At 42.1% G+C, this 25,520-nt stretch overlaps 3 protein-coding genes across 5 annotated transcripts; 2 read left to right on the top strand and 1 right to left on the bottom strand.

The window, feature by feature from the left end:
• Nucleotides 1–1,363: 1,363 nt before the first annotated feature.
• On the bottom strand, nt 1,364–9,605 carry grna (granulin a). Of its 2 annotated transcripts, XM_084569874.1 has the most exons (15): nt 9,522–9,605; nt 8,917–9,057; nt 7,639–7,773; nt 7,400–7,528; nt 6,578–6,659; nt 6,379–6,485; nt 6,020–6,173; nt 5,787–5,906; nt 5,216–5,313; nt 4,284–4,637; nt 3,706–3,942; nt 3,308–3,565; nt 2,754–2,993; nt 2,148–2,369; nt 1,364–2,022 (listed from the first exon to the last, which is right to left on the bottom strand). In XM_084569874.1, exons 2-15 carry the CDS (start codon nt 9,055–9,057, stop codon nt 1,882–1,884), a joined length of 2,418 nt encoding a protein of 805 aa, XP_084426000.1. In that variant the 5' UTR covers nt 9,522–9,605; the 3' UTR covers nt 1,364–1,881. The 2 variants fall into 2 exon arrangements, with proteins under 2 accessions (XP_084426000.1, XP_084426001.1); XM_084569875.1 differs by lacking the exons at nt 7,639–7,773; nt 8,917–9,057; nt 9,522–9,605 and having other exon boundaries at nt 6,379–6,487; nt 6,579–6,659.
• Nucleotides 9,606–9,841: 236 nt separating this feature from the next.
• Nucleotides 9,842–17,587, top strand: slc25a39 (solute carrier family 25 member 39). Of its 2 annotated transcripts, XM_084570250.1 has the most exons (12): nt 9,842–10,205; nt 11,084–11,189; nt 11,291–11,350; nt 11,551–11,601; nt 12,259–12,368; nt 12,454–12,521; nt 13,086–13,210; nt 13,298–13,471; nt 14,038–14,147; nt 14,461–14,542; nt 14,624–14,704; nt 14,789–17,587. In XM_084570250.1, the coding sequence occupies exons 2-12, from the start codon at nt 11,093–11,095 to the stop codon at nt 14,905–14,907; spliced, it is 1,077 nt and encodes a 358-aa protein (XP_084426376.1). In that variant the 5' UTR covers nt 9,842–10,205; nt 11,084–11,092; the 3' UTR covers nt 14,908–17,587. The 2 variants fall into 2 exon arrangements, with proteins under 2 accessions (XP_084426376.1, XP_084426377.1); XM_084570251.1 differs by lacking the exon at nt 11,551–11,601 and having other exon boundaries at nt 9,844–10,205.
• Nucleotides 17,588–17,682: 95 nt separating this feature from the next.
• Nucleotides 17,683–21,264, top strand: rpl3 (ribosomal protein L3). Its single transcript, XM_084570249.1, has 9 exons — nt 17,683–17,747; nt 18,328–18,520; nt 18,812–18,980; nt 19,327–19,462; nt 19,675–19,861; nt 19,944–20,206; nt 20,305–20,400; nt 20,527–20,646; nt 21,134–21,264. The coding sequence occupies exons 1-9, from the start codon at nt 17,745–17,747 to the stop codon at nt 21,176–21,178; spliced, it is 1,212 nt and encodes a 403-aa protein (XP_084426375.1). The 5' UTR covers nt 17,683–17,744; the 3' UTR covers nt 21,179–21,264.
• The last annotated feature ends 4,256 nt before the right edge of the window (nt 21,265–25,520 follow it).

Raw genomic sequence — 25,520 nt, 5'->3', positions numbered from 1 at the left:
TTTGTGTTACGCAGAAAATGCAAATTGAGTACTACATGTCTTCTAAAACAATTGTAGGTTGGGCCTTTGGATTCCGGAGGAGAAAATATGTTTTTTTTGTTTGTTTTTTGTTTTATTATTATTTTATTTGTCTGTTTGATTTTGTGTGAAAATAAAGCAACTAGGGCTTTCTTATTAGGGAAATGTCTCTGATCATCTACCCCACTGTGGGATAAATGAAAGGATTATCTTATTTTATAAGCAATATTAAAAAATAATAATAATAATAATGTAGTTAATGAAGCTTCTTAAAATGTGCTTAATGGTTATTATAGACTTAGTGTACATAGATTAAATTTTATACATACTTTGTATACTGTCAGGTTAAATGTAAATACCTACATTTATATACAGAACTGAGATGTCTGACAGTTTTTTTTTGTTTGTTTGTTTGTTTTTCATTTGTGTAGCTTTGAATTTGTATCGTATGTTCCTTGGTCTAATTTTTTTCCTTACCATTTGTATATACAGTCAATGTTACTAACGCTTCTGTTGGTATTTGGTATTTTATTTTGGAAATGTGTAATCGGAAGTTTCAATTTTTCTTTCTACCGATTTTGACAGTGCTCCCATAATCCCACGCAGTAAACGGAAATCTCTATATCAAACTCGACATAAAAATGCTCAAACAATGCAACGTCAACCTTAAAATAGGCAATTCCATCCCGGAAGTAATGATAAAGAAACCAGTTTTGTCACGAGTTACAAGAAGACGTAAATCACCTGCTTTCTGTAACAGGTTCTTTCGTAATCTCTTTTTGAATAGTTTTACATTTAATTTTTTTTTTTACATTTTTAATATAGCAAAGGCATACACACATTTTTATTCATGCAAAGGAATAATTTCATAATAAATATTGTAAATGAAAGGCGATATATTCAGTAATACACAGGATAAGATGTCACAATCCCTTGTGCCAAGATCCCAGGCAAAACACATTTAGAGGCCCTGTTCAACTAAGAGGCCCTGTCAAACCTTATGGTCATGTGATATGACAATTAACCTTTAATCTACATAAACTAAGTAAAAGCTGCTGGCTTGTAAGCCCATTGAGCAGCAGAGGATACTTCAAACATTGTAGAACATAAACTAACTAAACGCTGCTGGCTTGTATGGCCCGCTCAGCAGCTAACCATAGCTACCAAGCAACATGAAGACAACAGGAACCTGGCCTAAACAACAGCAGTATGCAGCATGTCATTGGGGTTTTCAAGTGGGCACCTCCCTTCACCGATGTTTCGTTAAGTTAGGCCCACGACACCATATAAACAATACAAACTCTTTAAATGAATTCTAAACTGCTTGGTGTTCCATGAATCAGAATCAGAATCAGAAAATACTTTATTGCCAAGCATGTTTGTACATAAAATAAAATATAGAAACTCTCAATATATGAAACCATACATTAATGAATGGTGCGACACATTTTAATGTTGTCATCCCTTGTTTATTGGTTTCATTTAAAATGTAGAGACATCTGTTACATTCAAAGCTTAAGTTGCACCAAGCATGAATTACTTTGTTTCCGCCTTAAATTAACAGACATGAAAAATATTCAGAAAAAGACAATTAATAGTTTTATGAAGGTCATGCAGTTCAACTTCAGTGTATAGCTATTTATTGATTATTAATAATGAAGTGCAATTTGCAACCCAGACAACTGCAGCAGAACAGAAACAGATGACACAGTAATTAAAACCATATTACCTGTGGAGTGTTTCAACTGTACCCTTTGTGGTGCTTGGAATAACAATGATCTGTATTTTGTTATGAGCTGGCCGCTTATATCAGGCATGTTTGATGCATGCAGAAAAAATGTCAGCTAAGTTGTTTTTTTTTTTTTACAGAATTAGAGCTCTTTTTTTGTTGTCAGAGAATCTGTACCACCAGTCCCAGCGAAGCCCGGAGTTCTTGGCGCAGCCTTTTTCAACACAGGTGTAGCCGGTCGGACAGCAGCGCTTCATGTCGCTGCAGCACACCGCCTGCAGGAAGAACAAAAGGAGGAAGTTGAGAGGAGAGGTGCTTTTACCAGTCACCTGGTTAGACTGGCATCAGACATTCTGAATCAGATAAAATGGAGGAAGAGGGAGGGAGTTATCACTCATACATTAGGAGATGGACAGCAGCCCCAGGCAGTGGGGGACACCCTGCAGCAGGTCTCTCCATCTTTGCAGCTGGTCTTATCGTCACACGGAACGTCGTTTTGGTTTAATGGGATGAGCTGGGTTTGGGGCGTGGGCTGGTGAAGCTCCGTGTTCTTGGTGCAGCCCTGTCCAGTACAGGTGTAGCCAGCGGGGCAGCAGGTCTTCATGTCGCTGCAGCACACCGCCTGCAGGGAGGACAGAAACAGGAAAATAAATGTAGGAAGGTCTGGAAAAGACCAGATGCTGTATCAGTCACCTGTTTTTTCTGGTATCAGCCCATTAATTGCATGAACAGGTACAGAAAGAAAGTAGAGAAATAGTGCCTCCAATTTTCATTTCAAAATGCAAAAGCCCTCATTCTGGTTTCATTAAGAGTGTTCTCTGATTATGTGTTCCATTACTTCAATAACATAATTAAAGAATTAAGATGTCAGCAGTGTTTTAATCTTTTAAATTTAACGTCTAGTCTATGCTTTCTATGCTATGCTTCTTTCAAATATTTTACTGACTGTCCTCTGGCCTGCCTAACAGATAAAATGACGGATGAGGGAGGGGGTTATCACTCATACATTAGGAAATGGACAGCAGCCCCAGGTAGTGGGGGACGCCCTGCAGCAGGTCTGTCCATCTTTGCAGCTGGTCTCATTGTCACACTGGACGTCTTTTTGGTTTACTGGGATGAGCTGGGCTTGGGGCATGAGCTGGGCTTGGGGCATGGGCCAGCGAAGCCCCGTGCTCATGCTGCAGGTTTGTCCATTACAGGTGTAGCCAGTGGGGCAGCAGTGCTTCATGTCGCTGCAGCACACCGCCTGCAGGGAGGACAGACAGAAGGGTGCTGCTTTAACAGTCTGCTTTTTTTAACAGCATCGGCAGGTACAGCTCTTAGTACAGAAATACTGTCTTCAAACTTTATTTAAGAGTCTAAAGTACTCATTATGGCTTCTTTTGGAATGTTCTGTTTTTATATTACTAATGAATTACCATGTAAGCAGTGTTTTAATCTTATAGTTAAGTTAGAGATCATTTTCACTACTTAAGTTTGATGAGTGGCTTCTCTCACAGCTGCGCTCAGCTCTGCAGGACACTTCAAATAAAGAAGAAGAGAGGGAGTTATCACTCATACATTAGGATATGGACAGCAGCCAAAGGTAGTGGCGGACGTCTTGCAGCAGGTCTCTCCATCTTTGCACTTGGTCTCATTGTCACACTGGATGTCTTTGTTGTCCAATGGGCTGACCTGAGCTTGGGATTCAGACAGATACACCGGTATCAAAGGGATGGTCTCCAGTTGCAGCATAATGACCTTCTGACAGGACTTGGCGACGATGTTACAGGCGTAACCACGAGGGCAGCAGTGCTCCATATCTTGGCAGCACACAGCCTGCACACACAGCATGCAGAAGGTTAGTTTTAATGGCCTTATTTTACAAGCAAACCTTGATGCAACCAATGTATACTGATTGTGCGAGTTATATTTCCATGTCAAAGCTCCTTTCACTACTCTCTCCATACTGCACTTACATCTTTGAGCGGGCAGCAGCCCCACTCGCCCGAGAACAGCTGGCAGCAGGTGGTGTCTTCAGGACACTGATGCACACTGCTGCACTTAACGGAGACGGGACTTTCCTCGATGCTGGTGGTGGCTGGAATCTTGGTGTACCACGGGATCACAACTTCTCCTTTGACACACGATGTGGCGCCCTCATCGCACTTGTACTGAGCGGGACAGCAGTGTTTCCCATCAGCGCAGCACACCGCCTGGGGAGAGAAGTGAGGGAGGAAGTGCTGCTTTCACATCTTGTTTCTCAGTTCTTCTTTCATTGTGAAAAAGGTCAACCTTCTCAGATCATGAAAACGAAATGGACTGAAATTATAGTCTTAAATAGCATACATTCATGCAAATTAGGGCTAACAATGATTTCCTGGCTGCTTCTTGAGAAACAGCCTTAAAAAACAACCTGGGCTTCATGTTGATTACAGGATATGTATCTATAGATTTTCTTCCATTTAAATTAATAAAAAATCAGTAAGTTATTAAGACAAACACTTCTAGGTCTTTTACAGCGTTTTCGCTGAGGGCTGCAGGACGCAGAGCTCACCTCAGGCAGTGGGCAACAGCCCCACTTTTTAGATGAGGATATGAAGCAGCAGGTGGTGTGCTCAGGGCAGCTGGCATTGGTGTGGGGGCCACAAGAAATCCTGCCCTCTTCCTCCTCCTCCTCCTCCTCTTGTGCTTTGATCACTTTGTCCTCCTCGGGCTTCATTGTTTCCTCCTCCTGCGTTGTGCTTGTTACCTGCGTTGTAGTTGAAACTGTAGTGGGTGCTGCAGTGGTAAATGCAGGGGTCTTCTCATTCATGGGTGCTGAGCTTGAGGTGTCCTGACAGGTGAAGGTAGCCAGGTCGCAGGTGGTGCCAGAAGGGCAGCAGTGTTCATGGTCGTCGCAGCAGACGGCCTTTAATACAACATGAAAGCAATGCTTTCAGTCATAGAGCTTGTTAAGGGACAGAGGATAGAGGCCAAATGGACTGTGTAATTTATAAGATACATCACTTTGCTTTACTGCCAAAACTTAAGAAAACTGATGCTACACTTGTGCCTATGCAATGTATTTAAAGGTAAAAACAACATAATATCTCAAGGCTTTGCTCTGTCCACAGGTGACAAATGCTGCCCACATTCCCCCTTAGGCTCACCGATTAACAGACGCTAACCTTAGCTAACAGGCTACTGGTAAAAGCTGCATAGTAACCACACACACATTAGGGAAATGGATTTTTTACGCAACTCTCCATTTCCTTAAAATGCTGAACAGTTTCTTTAGAGATATGATATGTGGTATACCATACTGTACATATTTTGCAACTTCTTTTGCACTCGTTTTGAAAAACATCACAAAGATGTCCTATATTGGACAGCCTTCTGTTTGAAATAAATGTTGCATAAGTGACTTTGATTACGGCACAAAAAGTTGGGGAATGCAACAAAAAATGGTTTAGAAACATTTGAGAGCATGTTGTTCTTAGTGTTAACCTGAGGTAGTGGACAGCATGCCCAGGAGCCATCTTTACTTTTGGTGCAGGTGTTGCCATCAGGACAAGTTGTTGTAGCATTGCAGTGGACACCATTGCCTAGAAAACAAACACAGAAACACAAATATCACAACTGGGTTAGAAACTTTTGTAATGCATGTTTCTGAACTTGTTATACTGGTTGCATCAGATTAACAACACCAGTGAGTCATAATAATGGCACACTACAATAACCAAACACACTGAAGTCAGGAGGAAAACAGCTCTGTTCATTTTAGCCTTAACAGAACAGCCCCACTGCACCAAAGGTGTCTAAACAGACATGGAAATGATTAAACGGTAAATAATTTCATGCATTTGAACACTTACACTGAAATGAATGCAGTCATTACAAATATTATAAAATCAAAACTCAAAAAAAGTCTCTTAGTAAATATGTACCTTAAACTATCAAAAAATATTCAAGAGTTTAGAGGTGCCTGAAAACATAAATATCTGTTTCACATTGTGTGTTTTACAGCACACTGTCTGCTGTATATGCTGTTCAATTCAGTGCATGATTACAATCTCACCCTCAGCTGCCTTAGTGACTGATGACTCCACAGAGGAAGAAACCGTATTGGCTGTGGTAACCTGAGGCATTTTTTCTGTTCCTGCTTCATAAACCGCTTGTGCAGTCACGTGGTCACCCTCTGAATATACAAACACAGAGAACAAAGGTTCCACGAATGCAGACAAGAATAATTACAAACTAATCAGAACAGGGAAGTAAGTTGGGCATTCACAGCAAGACAAGAATGTGGACCTTTTTGATTCTCCCACTCTGCTCTGATCCTGGCTGGGAGCTTGGCCCACATTGGCATTTCTTTTTTGGTAGATAGGGAAATACACTTAGAGTGTGGGAGATCACATGTGGTCCCTTCAGGGCAGCAGTGAGCTTTATCACTGCAGCACACAGCCTGTTAAGACAATGAAGTCACCTTAGAAAAGCGAAGGATAAGACGTCAGGATAAGATGCAAAGTATGAATACAGCTGTATGTTGAGAGGGAACATGCAAATCAATCATTTGACTTTGTCCTCATTCATATCGGACTTCTGTATGAAATATGTTAGCATTTAACAGCAGTTTATGAATTAATAAGAGAGATCGGCCAATCTTTTACGTGTGGGAGTGGACAGCATCCCCACTTTCCTTCTGGATTTTCACAGCAGGTGGTACCATCTGGGCACTCTGACACTCCATCTGGGCACTGGACTGTAGTCAAATCCTCTGTCATGACATCAGAGATACATTAAAAGTCAAACATGGATGAAAGAAGATGACAAGGGAGCTTAGGCTGAAAGTACTTGTAGCAGCTGAACCTTTTTTGACGCAGGAACGGCTGTCTTCGCTGCACTGGTGGCCCTCAGGACAGCAGTGTTTCCCATCGGAGCAGGAGACTCCCTGTTTGAAAAAGGAAAAAAAAAAAAACGACAACAATGAAATATTGTACTCTAACATTCATAAATGAATCATTTGAATCTGAAAATGATAGATTTGCTGTAAATCTATCCAGTTGACTGATTTGCAGCAACAAACATCACTTGTTATTTGAGAGTAACCACAGTTGCAGCTTTTATAACAAATTTCCCACAATAGCAGCGATCACTTCTAGGCTACAGTATTGTTTGTTTTTAGTGAAGCGAAACAGCTTAGTCTGCAAACAAGCAAAAAAAGTAACCAGGCTTTAGGAAGTTTTGCCTAACCAGAAGTTTTACTATATGAATTTGGACTTCGTCATCTGTTTTTTAAGTACTATAGCGATATAAAAACCACATTTCCCTCTTGAGCCAAACAGAATGACAGTATCGAGGTTTGGTGTTAAATGAGATAACAAGATTTCGAGAAACAAGATTGACAACTCAGATACCTAAAGTTGGTTCAGTATATATTAAATCTAAATCACTGGATCTTCCAGTGTTCAGCAGTTGGTGACCAAATGATGCTGAAACTGTGTTTTTATTTCTGAATCCAGTCTAACCAGTCAGGCACAACGGATGAAACTTTTATTCCTAATTAAACAAAGGTAAAGAAAACTCCTTCATAACTCCTTTCCCCCAAACAATATCCTTAAAGGCTCACTATTTAATAAACCATATATGGGAATTCTTGAAAAGTTGTCTTATATGTGCGAGTTAGATTACCTGAGCTAGGGGACAACAGCCAAACCTTGTCAAAGCCTTCAGACATGAAAACTCAGCAGGGCACCGTGACTGATCGGGGCAGATGTTGTCATCGTCCTCCCCCATGTACGTCTTGATCATCCTAAAGGACTGTTTGGGCAGTGGGTAGGGAAGAGGGGCAACGTTACTGCAGGTGTACACACTGAATATTTAATCTGTGCTTATGATGTCAGGAAACCCTGAGTGTGTGATCCTCTCACTTTAAGTCTGGGTTGATCAGCAGAGGTTCTTTCCACCCAGGGGATGGACACAGTAGCATTCACACAGCTGGATGTGGCTATATCGCAGAGCGTGTGTGCAGGACAGCAGTGGTCATGATCCCCACAGCACTCCGCCTGTGGAGACAGCAGGAGAAGGAACATTTTGACTACCAAAGTTTTCAAACGACTATCACACCAGCTCATTCAGGCCTGAGATTTTATCTGGCTCGTAAAGTAGTAAAACATCACTGAGGAAGAATAGCATCACTGTCTAATTACGTTTATTTTAGAGTACGAGAGAAGGGTTATCTGATGTGTACATTTAACTATGTTACAAAGAGAGAATTATTCTAGTAAGGCTAAGGTACTGCAGCGCTTTATCAGACTGGTATGAATGTCTGGTATGTGTATGAATGTCTGGTTTTTGGAGATAGTTTTCAAAATAATAATGTTATTATAGTTTTCAAAATAATAATGATAATAATAATAATAACAACAATCACCTATCCCAAGCTTATATAACTAAGCTAATGCTTGTTAACTTTGTTTGTGTGCTAATAAGTTTAGTTGTTTATCATCTCAATGATCGGACTGAATCATGTATGCCGAATAGATTAATCTAAATTAGTAATGGTTATTCCTTAAAACTTACATATTATAATTACAGAAAACAATTATCAAACAGAACTTAAGGAAAACAAAGCTTTTAGTCTATGCTAGCTGTGGCTAAAACCAGCTAGCATGGTAGGTTTTTAGCAGTGTTTTCTCATTGTTTCTTCTTTGAAAATAAACATTGTGGTGGATGTTAAGAAATTATATATGGTGAATGAATAGAAAAAGTGTTGACAACATTTGCTTCAGGTTATTTGCTTTCATCAAGACCAGCTGTAGCTAACTTAAGCTAGCTTTATCTAGATTTAGCTGTCTGTATGCTTTAATTGTACATAGGTGACTGCTTGAGTTGGTTTTTGACAAGTTTTTATTGTAACTGCACTTTTAACATGGTGTTTTAAGTGTTTACATGTTAAACAAATAAATCAGATTTATCTGCTGAATTTGCAGATAAATATGGAATATTTTAGGGTCAAATTGGGATTTATGGCCAAATGCTTGTGCAATTACAATGAAAAGGCAACTCTACCTTTGTTCTAAAACATTTCCAAATGAATGATTGCTTCAGATGTAGTCAGTTACAGTAAATTGAGTAAGTATCTTACAGTGAATGCGCAGGAAAATGATACACAGCTTGCAAGTGTTAACATGCAGAAGCATATTTACCTGATCAAACGGGCAGCATTCATAGCCACTGGTGGGATCATGACAGCAAGTTTGACCTGCTTCACATCTCCCTCCATCTGGACACTCTTCGGCACCAACCAGGGCCAGGAGAGCCCAACAGATCACAACCCACCTCTGCATCTGCCGGTAGGGGTAACACACACACAAAGGGCATTGATAAAAATGAAAGTGAAATGTGTGCATGAGGAAGAGGAATAACACAGGTTATTTTCTTGAATTTGGTCATTTCATATTTTTATTATGTCTTGAACACGTCATAATATATTTTGGGAAAAAAATCTTTATTTGCTGTGTTACTTCCTTTAATAGCTCGTTCTTTTTTTTTGGTTATTCCGGGGTTCACATAAAGTAAAATAACTCAGTTTCAGTTTCTTTTCCACATGGAAGTGAGTTTTACCAAAGCATTTTATCTACTCAGCAAAAAACTGCGGACGTGAGTTACAATGTAATCAATTGAAAACTTACTCAAAACATTTGTCTAAATGCGGCTGTTTGTAAGGTCTATGGAGTTCACTCACAGGAACTGACCAAAAAAAGCATTATGTCAGACTCTCAAAACTAAAAGAAGGTTATGCTGCGCTTACCTTAATAACAGACTGAAAGGATGTTGAGTGCCGTCAGGTGTCTCCCAAGTGTCTCGCCACACAATGAAACAAGTCATGGAGTAGACTGGCGTTGCCTAAAACCCGCCCCCAAAAGAGAGAGAGTGAATAGAGAGGTGGGTCCCAATTGCCCAGAGTACCTTATAGCGCTCTCTTGTCTCTTCTATAAGATGATGGATTATTTCTTTGAATATTAGATTCGAGTCATGAAGTGTAAATTAGATTCCAGTGCTTCATTACATACATCACATAGACTGCCGCTAACTAACGGACAAACTTGTTTATATGCTGAAGCTGCAGCGCTCAGCTGAGTCCACTAGGCGGCGCAAAAGCCGCAGTCTGCAGAGGCACGGGGCGGAGCAAATCGAATCCCAGGGCGTTACCGCTGATCCCCAAAACATCCGCACAGGCCTCCTTCGGCTCCTCAGATGCGACCATCGCTACGGGTACATGTTTGTGAAGTCTGCGTTAAAGCGTGCATGCGCATTTTGTGACAGCTGCCCTGCTGCAAGGTCGGCTCCGCTCCAAAAATATGTTTACGGCTTATCCACGATGGAGCGGCCGAGTAAGTTAGTTGAGGCACGGCGGGGAGGCGTAACGTTAGACCCTAACTGACATGGGTGAAGACACCCGTGTTACACAACGACGCTGGCAGCTAGAGTAGAGGTGAGTAACGTAAGCGTGCTGTCTTTAAAACAGGCCCTAACGGTGCTTGAAGGCAGCTAGCTAGCTGCTCAGCTAACCTGCACTTAAATGAAGGCTTTCAGACGATGACATATTTTAGACAGGTTTCATTAAGTGCATTTGATAAATAAACTCACTAGCCTGGAAACTAATTATTGACTCCCCCTTTACCGGGGCTTAAGAAATATAATTCATTTTGTTCCAGGTGAATTTTGCTTGCTAAATGAGCTATAGAGTGTACTAACAGTGGAGTTAATGTGTTTTTTGAGTTGTAGAACACAACTCATTGGCCAGACATGCCTGAAGGCAATATTATAACTGTAATAATGTGTGTGTGTGTGTGTGTGTGTATGTATATATGTATATATGTGTGTATATATATATGTGTGTGTATATATATATGTATATATATGTGTGCATATATATATATATGTGCTGCTGGGTTTGTTTGTGGTTTATTTATCTGCCTCCTCAGTTGGGAGTGTTTGAGGCAGCGAGGCTCTCACTGTCGTGTGGTTAGACTAGAAACATGCAGGGCATAGATAAGCTATCAAAATGTTTCAACGACCCCATGACAACAACTCCACCTTGTTTGCCTTGCTCGCGTTAATGAAGAGTGTGTGCTCTTACTTTATTAGACGATAACAATATGTACTTTCAGCATTGTGTCTTTTTTGAAAGCGTGACCTTTTCCAGCATTGTCTAATTTGTGTGCCAGTGGAGCCACATAAGCGATGCAGCCATAAACTCGGTGCAAAGTTACTGATCCTGTTACACTCCTCCCTAATTGTGTTATATAACTAGGCAGCACCTGTACGAACTTTACAAAACTTCAGTGTCTCTTTCTCTTGGTCTGACAGGTGGGCAGGATGGGGGAGCGGACCATCGGTGGCCCTGTGGCCACGATCTCTCCAGTTCAGCAGATGCTGGCCTCTGGCACTGGAGCCCTCCTCACATCTTTATTTGGTGAGATTATAGAAATAACCGTATGACTTTGCACACACTCTGTTTATTGTTAGGCAGCTCCAGTGTTGTTCTAATAACTGACTTAATTGATTTGTTTCCAGTCACACCGCTGGACGTTGTGAAGATCAGGCTGCAGGCTCAGCAGACACCGTTCCACCAAGGTAGGATTCTTCTTCTGTGGTTTTAAGTCACACATTAGTCCATGTGAAAATTGATTTTGCTTTTAACAGCTGCTTGTGGTTGTCATTTTACTCTCAACACTAACCCCACTTCACCCTTTCTCTTTGTCTTCTGCATCATCTTCATCTTTCTATGCTCTGTGTCTGTCGTGTTTCTGTTCTTCCTTTGCTTCGTTCCATAGCTTTAGCCAGTGAACCTGCTCCATGGGCTGGTGTTACTCGCCCTTCCAAGTGTGAGTATCTCACCTTCCATTGCTGCACACTAATGCTTGAACTTCAGTTTGAAAACACACTGATCTGATGCGGCGTTCTCTGTGTGGCCATGTGCTCAAATAATTTCTGCTGCCAGTAAAAACAAAAATACCCATTTGCAAATAGATTCACGTGACATCGATAAGATTAGAAGATTAGTGTCATTTTATTTCATTGTTTGATCCAACTATTATTTTATAATTGTCAAGATGACTCCATCTACCCACAGTGTACCCTAGCTTTAGCTCACTACACAAAATTCAGCTTGTTTTTTCTACAAGATCTTCTTTTCTCCTGCTCACTCGTGATCTTTTTCCATGCAAGAGGTTGTGAAATGATGCTTTTTTTAGAGTTTCGGCCCTAAATAAACAGGCAAAGCAAGCAGTGACAAGGACAGACCTGATGTTATCAGATCTGTGGTCATTGCCATCATCTGTATTATTCATCACATCTCAGTCCTCTCTGAAGGCTTGTGTGACTCTGCTTAGAAAACAAATAGTTTCATTGGTTCACATTATTTCTGTGGCTGCTTTTTATTTGTAGTTTAAAAAAATAGAATTTCTGATCAGCTGTAGGTCATACATTCAGAGAATGCTTTGTTTTCTTTCCTTCTAACCACTGATTGTTTTCTTTCACAGGGAAGTGTTTCTTGTATTGCAACGGACTGATGGATCACATCTATGTTTGTCAGAATAGAACCAGTTGCACCAGCTGGTACAAAACCCCAACACATTTCAATGGGACTCTTGTAAGTAGTAGCATGTCAACAGATTAGTTCAGGTTTTTTACCCAGGAAATTAAACCAGATGTCTTTTTGTTTGTTTGTGCATCAGGATGCTTTTGTGAAAATCACTCGCCATGAAGGACTCCGGTCTTTGTGGAGTGGGCTTCCACCAACACTGTGAGCATCTCCTAGAAACTGTTTAAAGTACTAGCAGAATAAATGAAGACCAGGCAGCAATATACTTGTTGTGGAAAGGCAAAACAATGAAACCTTTAGCAAAGGATTTTCACTACCCATGTAGCTTGATAGTTGGGGCCCATGTTGCTTAACCACAACATCCACAGGATGACTCTCAGCTCCTAAACCTTTGTTGCATGTCATAAGTCTCCTCTAGCACTGTCACTATACTATCACCAGTTCTTAATGCACGCCGGTGATAAGGAATGCTTTATAATATAACAATCTTAGCTTCATTATTGTTATAATGTTCTGTTTATGTAGAAACAGCATAAAACAGCTCAGATTTAACTGTATGATCATTTTTGGGGATGTAATTTGTACTGTTAAACTGGATTCAACTACACTACACTACACGGGTTGTCAAAATAATAGCAAACATGTGTCGGTACAACACAATTCAGTAGTACTACAAACCACAGAATGAACACACATCACATACAACTTATTCTCTGACAGGAAAATATTTGAGACTTTCTTTTATGTGTCTGTGTGTGTGTTTAGGGTTATGGCCGTGCCTGCCACTGTCATCTACTTCACATGCTACGATCAGCTGCTGGATTTCCTGAGATTCGGTCTGAGTCTTCAGGGTAGCCACCTCCCTCTCATTGCTGGTGGTCTTGCCAGATGTAAGTGCGTGAAAAGCCCAAATAGACGTTCCAGCTGCACTCTGTTAACACCTTTCTTCAACTGCAACGTGTGTTTTTGCGTTGCAGTGGGGGCAGTGACAGTGATCAGCCCCCTGGAGCTGGTCAGGACCAAGATGCAGTCCCGTCGGCTGTCTTACAGCGAGCTGCGGGTGTGTATCCGCTCTGCCGTGGCTCAGGGCGGCCTGCTGTCGCTGTGGAGGGGCTGGGGACCCACTGTCCTGAGAGATGTACCCTTTTCTGGTGAGAGCAGCACAATATGCTAATATATAGAAGGAATGTTTGAGGAGGGGTTGTACAACAACCCCAAATCAGTCAAATCTAACAAACACACTTGGCTGTGGTTAACTACACAGTGATTACAGTTACAGTAGAAAATGTATCAAATCCTCCACAGAAACTTGTCAAACCTCTCATGCAGCATATTTCACTGCTTCCGTATCTTCCAAACAATCGTCTTTTGATCAAGTATCATAACCTGTTATTACAGTTTGAAACACTCTGACCACACGGATGGACAGTGAGGAAGTGACTTCAGCTGCAGAAGTGCTTTGAGAAGTTTATTTGAATATTCTGTTAACTCCAAGCACCTGAGAAGGTGTTTGGAAGGAATTTAAATGCCACTTTACTGTTCCATCTTCCTCCATTCATGTTGTCATTCAGAAACTTTAGGATTTTATTTTTACTTATTTTCACAAGTTGAATGTATTTTATTTTATATCATACATCCTTATCCTGAAACCACTTAGAGTCTGTGGAGCAACGCTGCAAATTATCAACTGTTCCTCCCTGTTTGTTTGTACCTGCAGCTTTATACTGGTTTAACTATGAACTGGTGAAGGCCCATCTCTGTGAACAGTCTGGATTGCCTCAGGCCAACTTCTCCATCAGCTTTACTGCAGGGGCCATCTCTGGAGCTGTGAGTCCTGCTACGCACACAAACTGTATTATTGTCCTGGTAGTATGTAATAAATGAGTTCTTTTCTGCTTGGACTTAGAGCAAATAATTATTAAGAATCAGTTATTCCAGTTATGAGCAACACATGCATTGTCAAGGAAATGTTAAGAGAGTCAGGGCAGTGTTTGACACATGTACACACTGTTAGTTAATCAACATCTGATATCAATGGTGTCCTTTAAACACCAATAATATCTGAGGGTTTAAAATGTAACCTTTGCCGGTGTCTTTGTATTGCACTCAACGTATTCCTGTTTGTCATCATGGTGTTTAGATCGCTGCCATCCTGACGTTGCCGTTTGATGTGGTGAAGACTCGGAGACAGATTCAACTGGGAGAGATGGATACTCTGGGAGGTGTGTGATTCTACATGCACAGTTATGTGAAATATACCGCCTCGTATGTTCTAAACACTAACTGTTTGTCGTTCCTTGTAGTTTCCGTCAAGAAAACCACATCCACATGGCACATAATGAAGGAAATCTGGGCTGAGATGGGCTACAGGGGCCTTTTTGCCGGTACATTCTTACACTGATTTATGTTAATAGAAAATACAATGTTTGTTTTGCTTAAAGGTGAAATCATCTTTATTTCATTATTAGGTTTTATGCCGAGGGTGATCAAAGTGGCCCCAGCCTGTGCTGTCATGATAAGCAGCTATGAGTTTGGAAAGGCTTTCTTCCATAAGCTGAACCTTGATCGAGGGCGGCTGGCATCCTGAAGACAGTTAGGGTGTCAGTGGGAGGAAAGTTGTTCACAACAGAACTTGGAAACATTATTATAATCAGGACAGTTGGGATTACGTCACCTCAGACAGAAGCTTGAGTGACAGGCTGGCCTGGATTTAGTTTTTATGAAGACAAAAGATGAGGATTTATACTCTCTGCAGGGACTCCTCTCCTTGAGACACACCTCCATCCTTGGACATGACAAGGAGCTTGAATAAGAGGCCTGGACACTGAGGAATTCTCGGGGACCTTCATGTGTGTTTATTTGAGTAAATGCTTTACAGGTGTCTGAAAGTTTTTTGTGCTTAAGTGAAGGTACTTGGTTTTTCAGTGTTTCGGTTCAACCACCATCATTCTTGTTGTGCTCTGAACTCACTCACTCAAAAACTGGGAACCTTCTTAAGGACTGTGACTTCATCAGTACTGTAGCTTGAGTCAGAAAATGTTCTCATTCCAACATTTTTCATTATCTGGACAAACTGCATGCTGTGTCTGACCCCATTCAGTACAGAGACCAGATAAGCTGCTCCACCTTGCATTGGCAATACTGCATTACCCTGCATTCCTAAAGCAGTGAAGCATGACAATTTAGACATCCATCTGCTGTGTAGATGACTGACAAATCTGGTATGCTGAATAGATTTCACAATATATAGCACAATTGTTTTCTTGAAAAACAAGAGCTGTGAATGGAAACAATGAAGAACAGTGACATGTTTTTATGTTTGATGATGTACTGTATATTGTTCTCATAATTAATTAGGGGAGCCATATTATTTGAGGAGACACTCAAAATGAAAGAATTGAAGTGAGCCTTATTTGTGCATGAGCTACATAATTTGCTATGAAAAGCAAAAAAGTTTTTGCCAAGAACTTTCAGGTAAGGGTCAACAACAATGGAAGGATTTCCAAAATGTCCTTCGGCAGCATTCTGGTGATGAACTGCTTGGATTACTTATCCACAATAAACATAACGTGAAAATTTATTAAAACACTGGATCATAAACCAAAATGCCACTTGCTTAATCTGAAATATGTACATGTGAGTCCTTTATGTTTTTTATGATGGAAATGTTAATAAACGCTAAGACCGCTTGATTTAAAAAGCAATGAGTTATTTAATTGCTATGAATATTAGCACAGCACAGACCCCAGTCCGATAGTAGATATACTGCCTGGCCACAAAAAAAGTTGTCACCAATAAAAATGGTTGTTGGACTGCTTTGCCACCAATAAAAAAGGTTGTTGGACCGCTTTTAACTTTGATTACAGCACTCATTCGCTGTGGCATTGTTTTGATAAGCTTCTGCAATGTCACAAGATTTATTTTAATCCAGTGTTGCATTAACTTTTCACCAAGATCTTGTATTGATGATGGGATCCTTCTCCAGCACATCCCAAAGATTCTCAATGGGGTAAAGGTCTGGACTCTGTGGTGGCCAATCCATGTGTGAAAATAATGTCTCATGCTCCCTGAACGACTCTTTCACAATATGAATCCTAGCATTGTCATCTTGGAATATGCCTGTGCCATCAGGGAAGAAAAACATCCATTGATGGAATAACCTGGTCATTCAGTATATTCAGGTAGTCAGCTGACCTCATTCTTTGGGCACATAATGTTGCTGAACCTAGACCTGAGCAACTGCAGCAACCCCAGATCATATTACTGCCCCCACAGGCTTGTACAGTAGGCACTAGGCATGATGGGTGCATCACTTCATCTGCCTCTCTTCTTACCCTGATGCCCCCATCACTCTGGAACAGGGTAAATCTGGACTCATCAGACCACATGACCTTCTTCCATTGCTCCAGAGTCCAATCTTTATGCTCCCTAGCAAATTGAAGCCTTTTTTCCAGTTAGCCTCACTGATTAGTGGTTTTCTTAAGGCTACACAGCTGTTCAGTCCCAATCCCTTGAGTTCCCTTCACATTGTACGTGTGGAATTGCTCTTACTTTCACTATTAAACACAGTTTTGAGTTCTACTGTTGTTTTTCTTCGATTTGATTTCACCAAACGTTCAAGTGATTACAGATCACTATCAATCAGGATTTTTTTCTGACCATATTTCTTCCTCAAAGACGATGGTTCTCCACTATCCTTCCAGTTTTTAATAATGCGTTGGACAGTTCTTAACCCAATTTTAGTAGTTTCTTCAGTCTTCTTAGATGTTTTCTCTGCTTGATGCATACCAATGATTTGACCCTTCTCAAACAGACTAACATCTTTTACATGACTACCGGATGTGTCTTTCGACATGGTTCTTTAAGATATGAGAAGCTACTCATTGCATCAGTTGGGTTAAATAACATGTTGCCAGCTGAAAGATAATCACTCATGCAGTAAATATCCAACAGGAGTCTCGTACCTCTTTGGTTAGTTAAATCCAGGTGGTGACTTCTTTTTTGGCCAGGCAGTGTATATTTAAGTGATCAAAATGGATATCTAAGATGAATGTGTCTGCAGTATGCAAAATACAGTCATTTGTAATATAGACGTTAAATGAACAATGATTTATCCAGTGAGTACTTGAATAATAGTAAAACAAAAATTGTGCAAATTTCTAAATGCTATTTTGTGCTGTGCTCGTGCATAAAGAAACACAAAAAGAACGTTTTACCATTTCTGTAATTGCGAGATCAAATTCTGCTTTAAACCCTAACAGCTACATCTAGTGGCTGCAGAGGCTAACACGTCTGCACCACAGACTGAACTCTTCGGGGTGTGTCTTCTCTGCAGAAAATCACGCCGACTCCCGCGATGTTTTGTTTGGTATATATTGCCGGTTTGCCCGTCATCAGGCCTCTTTGAATCGGATTGGAGACAAAATGGTGAGTTCTCTCTTCGGCAGCTTAACCTTTGGGGGAAGCAATCCGTCTGTCATCTCAAACATCCTCTACATCTTCCTTGTTCAAGACACCTTGATTGTTTTTCGTATTAACTTTTATGAAGATCGCACCTAAATTTCTTAGTTATTTAAATCTAAAATCTGACTTTTTGGTGTGCACGCTTGTCTATACCGGCGACTCGAGGTCCAAAATGGCTGCTTTGGGTAGGCCACTACCAAAGATGAAGGAAATATTCGCAAAATCACCCCCTTTGCGCCGATTTATTACGTTCATTTTATGCTTTGGTTAAATTGCAAGCTTTAAATGTAATTTTTCTAATGCTGCAGTTTTTACTACCACAGTTATGTTAACGGAAGTAAGCTAGCTAACATGCCGCTAACTGCTCGATACAGATGAGTGCGGTGCAACTTTGCATCGATAATTGAAATACATTTTGAAACTTGCAGTTAACATGCAACGACTCCCTTGTGAAGTTGCGATATATCGGTACTAATTACACTGAATGAATAAGATAACGTACAGTTTATATCCTTGGCCAACTAACGGCGTGTTCTTTCCACAGTCCCACCGTAAGTTTTCGGCCCCCCGCCACGGGTCTCTGGGCTTTTTGCCCCGCAAGAGGAGTCGTCGTCACCGCGGTAAGGCCAAGAGCTTCCCTAAGGATGACCCCAGCAAGCCCGTTCACCTGACCGCCTTCTTGGGCTACAAGGCCGGCATGACACACATCGTCCGCGAGGTGGACAGACCTGGCTCAAGTAAGTAAAACCACACTGCGTGTATAGAAATGATCTTATCCCTTTTTGCAGCACCCGTTTTATTTAAGGACATCTTGCTGAACTAAAACGTGTCCTATTAGTCTCTATCTGAAATGAAAATGGTTTAAATATGGTTTCTGCCTGTGATGAGACTCTCGACGGGCGGACAGAATGGGTTTATATCCCCTTGCTGAATGTCGAGTACTGAGCGCAGTCAAAGTCATAAGACTACATACATTTAACTTTTCGACTTGAAAAGAGGTCTTAATTAAATCTGTTTTCCCCATTCAGAGGTGAACAAGAAGGAGGTGGTGGAGGCCGTGACCATTGTGGAGACCCCTCCCATGATGGTGGTCGGAGTTGTTGGTTACATCAACACCCCCCGCGGCCTGCGTTCCTTCAAGACCATCTTCGCCGAGCACGTCAGTGACGAGTGCAAGCGCCGGTTCTACAAGAACTGGTGAGTTGCTGTAGAAAACGGGAAATCTTGCTAGAATCCAACGTTGGTGTTTGAAGCAGATGTTAGTTGCCTGTGGAAATGAAAGTGTTGCATTTTCACTGTGCGAGTCTAACATTACGGTGGCCCTCATGGCAGCTCCGCTCAGGTGCCACGTGCCCTGATGAGCTCCGGGCTCCTCTGGCCAGTGGAAAGTGCTTCTTAGAAACTGTGCCATGAGCCGAAATCATCGGCTGTTGAAGCCTCCTTACCCAAGTGGAAGGATGGCGAGCGGCTATGCACTGTGTTCTTCCGCTGGCCCTCTGGGGTTATGAAGGACCTGTGCCAACCTATGTCACGTCATCCTCAGGTACAAGTCCAAGAAGAAGGCTTTCACCAAATACTGCAAGAAATGGCAGGATGATGATGGCAAGAAGCAGCTGGAGAAGGACTTTGCTGCCATGAAGAAGTACTGCCAGGTCATCCGTATCATTACCCACACACAGGTTGGTGTATAGATTTTATTTTTACTGAGATGGTTTAGTTTCCTGCTAGTCTGTCAGTGATGAGACCACGGAACTTGCGTCAGGCATGGCGCCCGAAATTTGTGAGGATATTTTCCATGCTGCCTTCCTTCTGAGACTACACAGCTAAACTTTTTGCTGTACTTGAGTAGGCTTATAGCTTATATTTTCTTGACCTGTGTCTTTCTGTGCAGATGCGCCTGCTGCCAGTGAGGCAGAAGAAGGCTCACCTCATGGAGGTGCAGCTGAATGGCGGAACCATCTCTGACAAGGTGGACTGGGCCCGTGAGAAGCTGGAGCAGGCCGTGCCCGTCAACACAGTATTCACCCAGGACGAGATGATCGATGTCATTGGTGTCACCAAGGGTCACGGATACAAGGGTAAGATGACGTTTCTTGAGAGCAGTACGTGGTGATGTGTACGAATTTATCTGGATCTAATCTTTACCAAATGTCCTCTTAGGTGTAACCAGCCGTTGGCACACAAAGAAGCTTCCTCGCAAAACCCATCGTGGTCTGCGTAAGGTGGCCTGCATCGGTGCCTGGCATCCTGCTCGTGTGGCCTTCTCCGTGGCCCGTGCTGGTCAGAAGGGTTACCACCACCGCACAGAGATCAACAAGAAGATCTACAAGATTGGCCAGGGCTTCCACACCAAGGATGGAAAGGTTGTGAAGAACAACGCCTCCACCGAGTACGATCTGTCCAACAAGAGCATCAACCCCCTGGTAAGGAACCTTCAGTCACACTGCTGTGGTGTTTGGTCAGGACTTAAGCATGCAGTGATCAGATGTGACTCACCATTTGTGTATTTTTTAAATTACAGGGTGGATTTGTGCACTACGGAGAGGTGACCAATGACTTCGTCATGGTGAAGGGCTGTGTTGTGGGGACCAAGAAGAGGGTGCTGACTCTGCGCAAGGTGAGGGGGAAAAAAACTAGTAATCTGTGGCGCTAGTCATTGTCTAATCTGACCCAGTGTGGATAAATGTAGCTTGTAACAAGCAAGATTAAATTTATATATATTTTTTTTTCTCTCTCCTTCCAGTCTCTGCTTGTGCAGACCAGCCGCCGTGCTCTGGAGAAGATCGACCTCAAGTTCATCGACACCACCTCCAAGTTCGGTCATGGCCGCTTCCAGACTGTGGAGGAAAAGAAGGCGTTCATGGTAAGACTCGGTGCTTGCAACCACATTTTTGCAAGTTTAATTTTCCTTGTTTATGAACATGGGACACATTCCTGGCATCTTGAGTTACTTGAATGCAGTTTCTTCTTGGCTTTAGAGCCATTAATGTTGTTCAACACTTGATTTGAGGTCTTAATTTGTCTTGTAATATACAATGTATCCCCTCCACTATAATTGGGCATAATCTTGAATCATATAGTTCTTGCTGAACCATGCAAATAAGTTTAACATTGAAGACTGTATTTTTGATTGTTCTCTTGCACTGTTCGTAACCTGGTTCAGTCTTCAGTGTGAACTTTGGGTTCCATTCCAGTGCCATAGTGAATTCCAGTGAGGCAGGGGAGCAGTGCCATTTTGTGCTGGCTCCCTGTTCACTCTCTGGGAACATGCCTCCCGAGTCAACACATGTACTGCAAGCCAGCAGCAGATTAAGTACTCGCATGACTGAAATTCTTTTTCTCTCCTACAGGGACCACTCAAGAAGGACCGCATTACCAAGGAGGAGACTGCTTAAAGTCTGGGAATGTCTCTGCTGCATCAACTGTCACCATCTTTACTGTTCTGCAGAGTTGTTTAATAAAAAAACAAAAAAACAAAGAACATCTTGTCTTGAAGTGTTTATTGACTTGAGTCTGTATCTTGAACATGAATGATGGCTTGGTCAAGTCTTCAGCACGGTAGCTGATAAAAGTGGTTTCAAAATGTATCGTACAAGAGACATTTGTAACTAGAGTTTACCATAAAGCAACAAACTGGCTTCAATGTCTAAATTTCATACAGGCAGCATCCTGTTGATGGATTGGAAGCTATTAAAACTGGTTTTCCAGAGCTTTAACATTTATGGCTGGCAAAACCTGATTGAAGCTGTCAATGTTTAATTGGGTAAAGTATGTCATGTTAGAGCTGCAGTTTATAGACTTCGTTATATTTCAGTTTAGTTCAGTCTGCAACTGGAAAGCTTGGCGTCAGCTGTGATGAGAGCAGCCACCTATGCAGAACTGATGGACAGCAAGACACTGAGTTTAGCTAACATTGCATGTTTTAACTGGCTATATGTGTCCTTGAGCTGTAAGGCTTGCATTCGGCTGACATCAGAACTAGCAGTCACAGTACCGTAATTAAGCCCCAACATCATCCATTCTGACTCATCACTGCCAAAACTAAAACCTCCACTTCAGCAGGTAATGAGGAAGACCCTGAGAGGGCTCGGCAGGCCGTTTAGATGTCCCGCAAAACGCCTCTCTGAGACATCTCTGCATAATATTCAGCAGCCTTAGCAGAAATGTGGATTTACTGTAAGGATTTTCAAGGTCCCATCCACCTCCCCATTAACCTGCAGTCAAGGGAGTTGAAGGACAATTGTTCTCTGTTGAGTAGCATTTCAAGAATGTGACATTTTCTCTACCAAAGCAGTTCTACGGCGCAGAGAAAATATCCTCTAAAGGACATTTAAGATAAAGTGAACCTGCTGTACGTGTAAAAACAGCAGGCGGAGGAAGCAGGGTGAAGCCCTGTGTCACTGTGGCCAGAGGACAGTCATGGAGATGGCCCCGCTGTTACATAATCACCTCCAGAGGCTCTGACCTCTGCCCTGCCGCAGCACAAGCAGAGCTGCAGTTCAAAGCGGCGGCCGCAGAGCTCGCCTTTACATAACGCCCCCCTCCCTGCTAAATGTGACAGAATTATGCCATTAATTGCTCCCTCTGCCCCGCTCAGGTGAGGTGAGCTGTCTCGGAGGGCGCTCTCTTTGTGACCCCGTGCATCTGCTCGTACGGCATCCCTGTGCGCTTTTCATAAAGGCCTGTCTGCACCATTTCACCCGATTAGTCCAGTCCTCCATCACCACAAATGATCTGTCCTCGGAGTCGGGAAGCAGGGACGGTTTTAGAAAGGTTGTGAAAATGGCAACAATTAATGGTACGTTATTAATTCACCGTAATGAAGGACAATAAATAAACCCCCTTAAATACACTGGTATGAAGGAAGATCAGTTAATAGCTGTGATATGTAAGTCTGCAGCAACGGATACACTGAAACTACGGGCCCCTAGACATGTATATAAAACGCCACTAAATTTACAGATGGAGATGTGTGGTTCCTCTGCTTCTTTTTTTATTTCACCCTTTTGTTTCAGTTTGTGGTTTGCTAGTGTCAGTAGTTACTCTGTGTCACTCGGTGGTTGCTTTGCTTCTCGTCATGCCTCTGCTTGTTATTTATTTTACGTTGTTTAGCGTGTCTTATGGTCTTTTGAGACACGTTCTAGCCCTTCTGCATCTTTTTGCGCTTTTGTTCATTGTAATTTGACGGCCATTTGTGATCGCTCTGTGTCGGCTTTGCATCCCTTTGTAGTTACTTTGCGGTATTCGACGTCTCTTTATGGTCATTTTGCTTCTCGTTTTACTTCCTTTAATCCAATTTGTCGCTGCTTTGCCTCAATTTGTCCTAGTTTTGTGATAATTTCGTGTCTCCCTGGGTCACTTAGTGTCTTTTTATGGCCACTTGTGTGTCTTTGCATTTGTTTTTTTGTTTTTTTGCCCTAATTTGAGTCCTTTTGCATCTGTTTGAGGCTATTTCATGTCTTAATGTCGTCTTTGATTGCTTCGCATCATTTTGTGAACATTTTGCATCTATTCATGGTAATTCGGTGTCGCTTTGTGATTGATTTGCATCAGGTTGTCTTTATATATGTACTCAGTCATTTTGTGTCAGTTTGGAGACACTTAACTCTCTCTTTATTTGGTCTCTCTGTTTCATTCGGTGCCTCTATGTTGTTTTCTCACAGTTTCTGTTTTGTTTCAAATTTGAATCAGCGTAGATCTTTGTATTATTTTATGGTTGTTTTGTGTCTTTTTGTCATTGCTTCCCATCACCTCGCAGTTATCTTATGTCATTTTGTGTCTCTTTGTGGTCATTTGATTGCTTTCCCTACTGGAAACGTTACCAGTTGCTTTCCATTCCTCGTCTTCCTCTGATTGGCCCTCCGTCATTTCAAACGAGCTCTGCTTTGAGCCAGGCACAAATGAAGCCTGGATTTTCTGTTACTCTACTTTATGTGAGTCCTTGTGTGTGTCTGTGTGTGTGCTACCATGCAGTGGAACCTCCAGTCCGGTCCTGAGGTAGCAGCTGTTGTTAGTGGGACAGCAGCCAGGTAACCAGGGTGCATGCTGGGACAGCAGAGAGGAGGGCCAAGCCTTTGATTTATGTGGGTGTGTGAGAGAGAGCGTGCAGTTGCTTGCACATGTTAGTAGGTGTGTGCATCTGTGTGTCGGTGTGCTTCCTGGCACCTCCGACGTCCGGCTGGCACGGAGTCAGCGGCGGGCTGCCCTGCAGAGTGAGGGAAGTGGCTGGGTGGTGCTGCGGCGCGGCGTCTGACAGGAGGACAGACGGTCGGAGGGGACGACCACAAACCCAGGACCATTATTACACACGATGGAAGCCACGGGCTGTGACTGGTCCAACAGAGACGCCCTCTCTTTGTTGCTACCTGAAGGGCCTGATTTTTCTATCTGAACTCAGTAGAATTTCTTTCATCACATCATTCACAGTTCTAAACCTATTATCTCTAATCATGTAGGAGTAATTAGCTCCTGAATATTTTTTTCTACCACAATTAGAACAGTTTTTATTTTGTTTTATTTTTACTATTTTGTTTTTGCTTAGTAAAATAGAGGTGGTGTTTTACATTTCTAATCACAATTTTGCAATGATGTAAGAGTTGGTAGTTCCATCTTCTCAAATGTGAAAAGTTGCTCCTTTACACACACACACACACGCCCACACACACACACACACGTATATATATATATATATATATATATAATTGACATAAAATAATTAAAATAATTGTATTTTATATAACTAAAGTAACTATCTAGACATTTGGGGGGGATGTACATTATATTGACTCAATATAAATTAAACGGCTTATTAAAAATATAATGCAGATTCAACAATGATGGGAAATTAGCAGTCCCATTGGCATTTATTTTTGCAAGGTGAACTGAAATGCAGCACAGGTGTTCTGGAGAGTATGCTGCATTTAAACATTTCTAATGTTGTCTGGAGCTTTCATGGCTATATTTGCCTCTCTTGGCTATATTTCCTACATGAAATCATATTTCTGCGCTTTATATAATGAGAGCAAATCAAGATGTAAACAGGTGGAAAGGATGGTGTGTGGATTTTGGACATTTTTGAGAGAAAAATCTCCATCTGTCAATCACATACACCGCAGACTGCAACTGTGTGGCATCACAGAGAAGTCGGTGGTCCTCTTTAGCGTGGGTCTGTGTGGAGGACAGTGAATCTTAGTGTTTCTCTTGGGCCTGCCAGACTGCAGCTCCTGCACCCCTGCACCGTGGCATCAGTATTCCAGGCCCGTCCGTGGACACAGCGTTCCCTGAGCTGACTGAGCCAGCAGCCCTGCACCCCTTCTCCCAACGCACCACCAGGGGGCAGGGCACAGCGCTCCATTTGCTTCACGCATCCCAGAGCACTTTGTGTGCTGTAGCCTACTTTGGTTCCTCCTCTTTATCTCTCTCTTTCTTTTTTAAACTGCCCTCTATTCAGAGCTGGGTTTAAAAGCTTCATATGATTTGTAAAATAGCAGCTCAGACTGCTCTTTGCTCCATGTACTTTCTGCGGAAAACCATGAAGATTCTTGCTGCTTGTGTCAGCGGTGGGGATGATGTGAATGTGGCATTTCAGACTATGTTTGCAACACTGATTTTATTTTATTTTTCAGCTGGTTGACCGTGCTTAGAGCTCGGATGTTGCCACTCAACTCTGTATGACCCAAAAATAACCCAGGGTGAGCGCAGTCAGCAACGGTTCTCTGGTCAGCACAAACAACAGTC

This window comes from Chelon labrosus (genome assembly GCF_963514085.1).
Source record: "Chelon labrosus genome assembly, chromosome: 21".
NCBI lineage: Eukaryota > Metazoa > Chordata > Actinopteri > Mugiliformes > Mugilidae > Chelon > Chelon labrosus.
The sequence above is the reverse complement of the archived record's forward strand: the minus strand, read 5'-3'. Positions and strand labels throughout refer to the sequence as shown.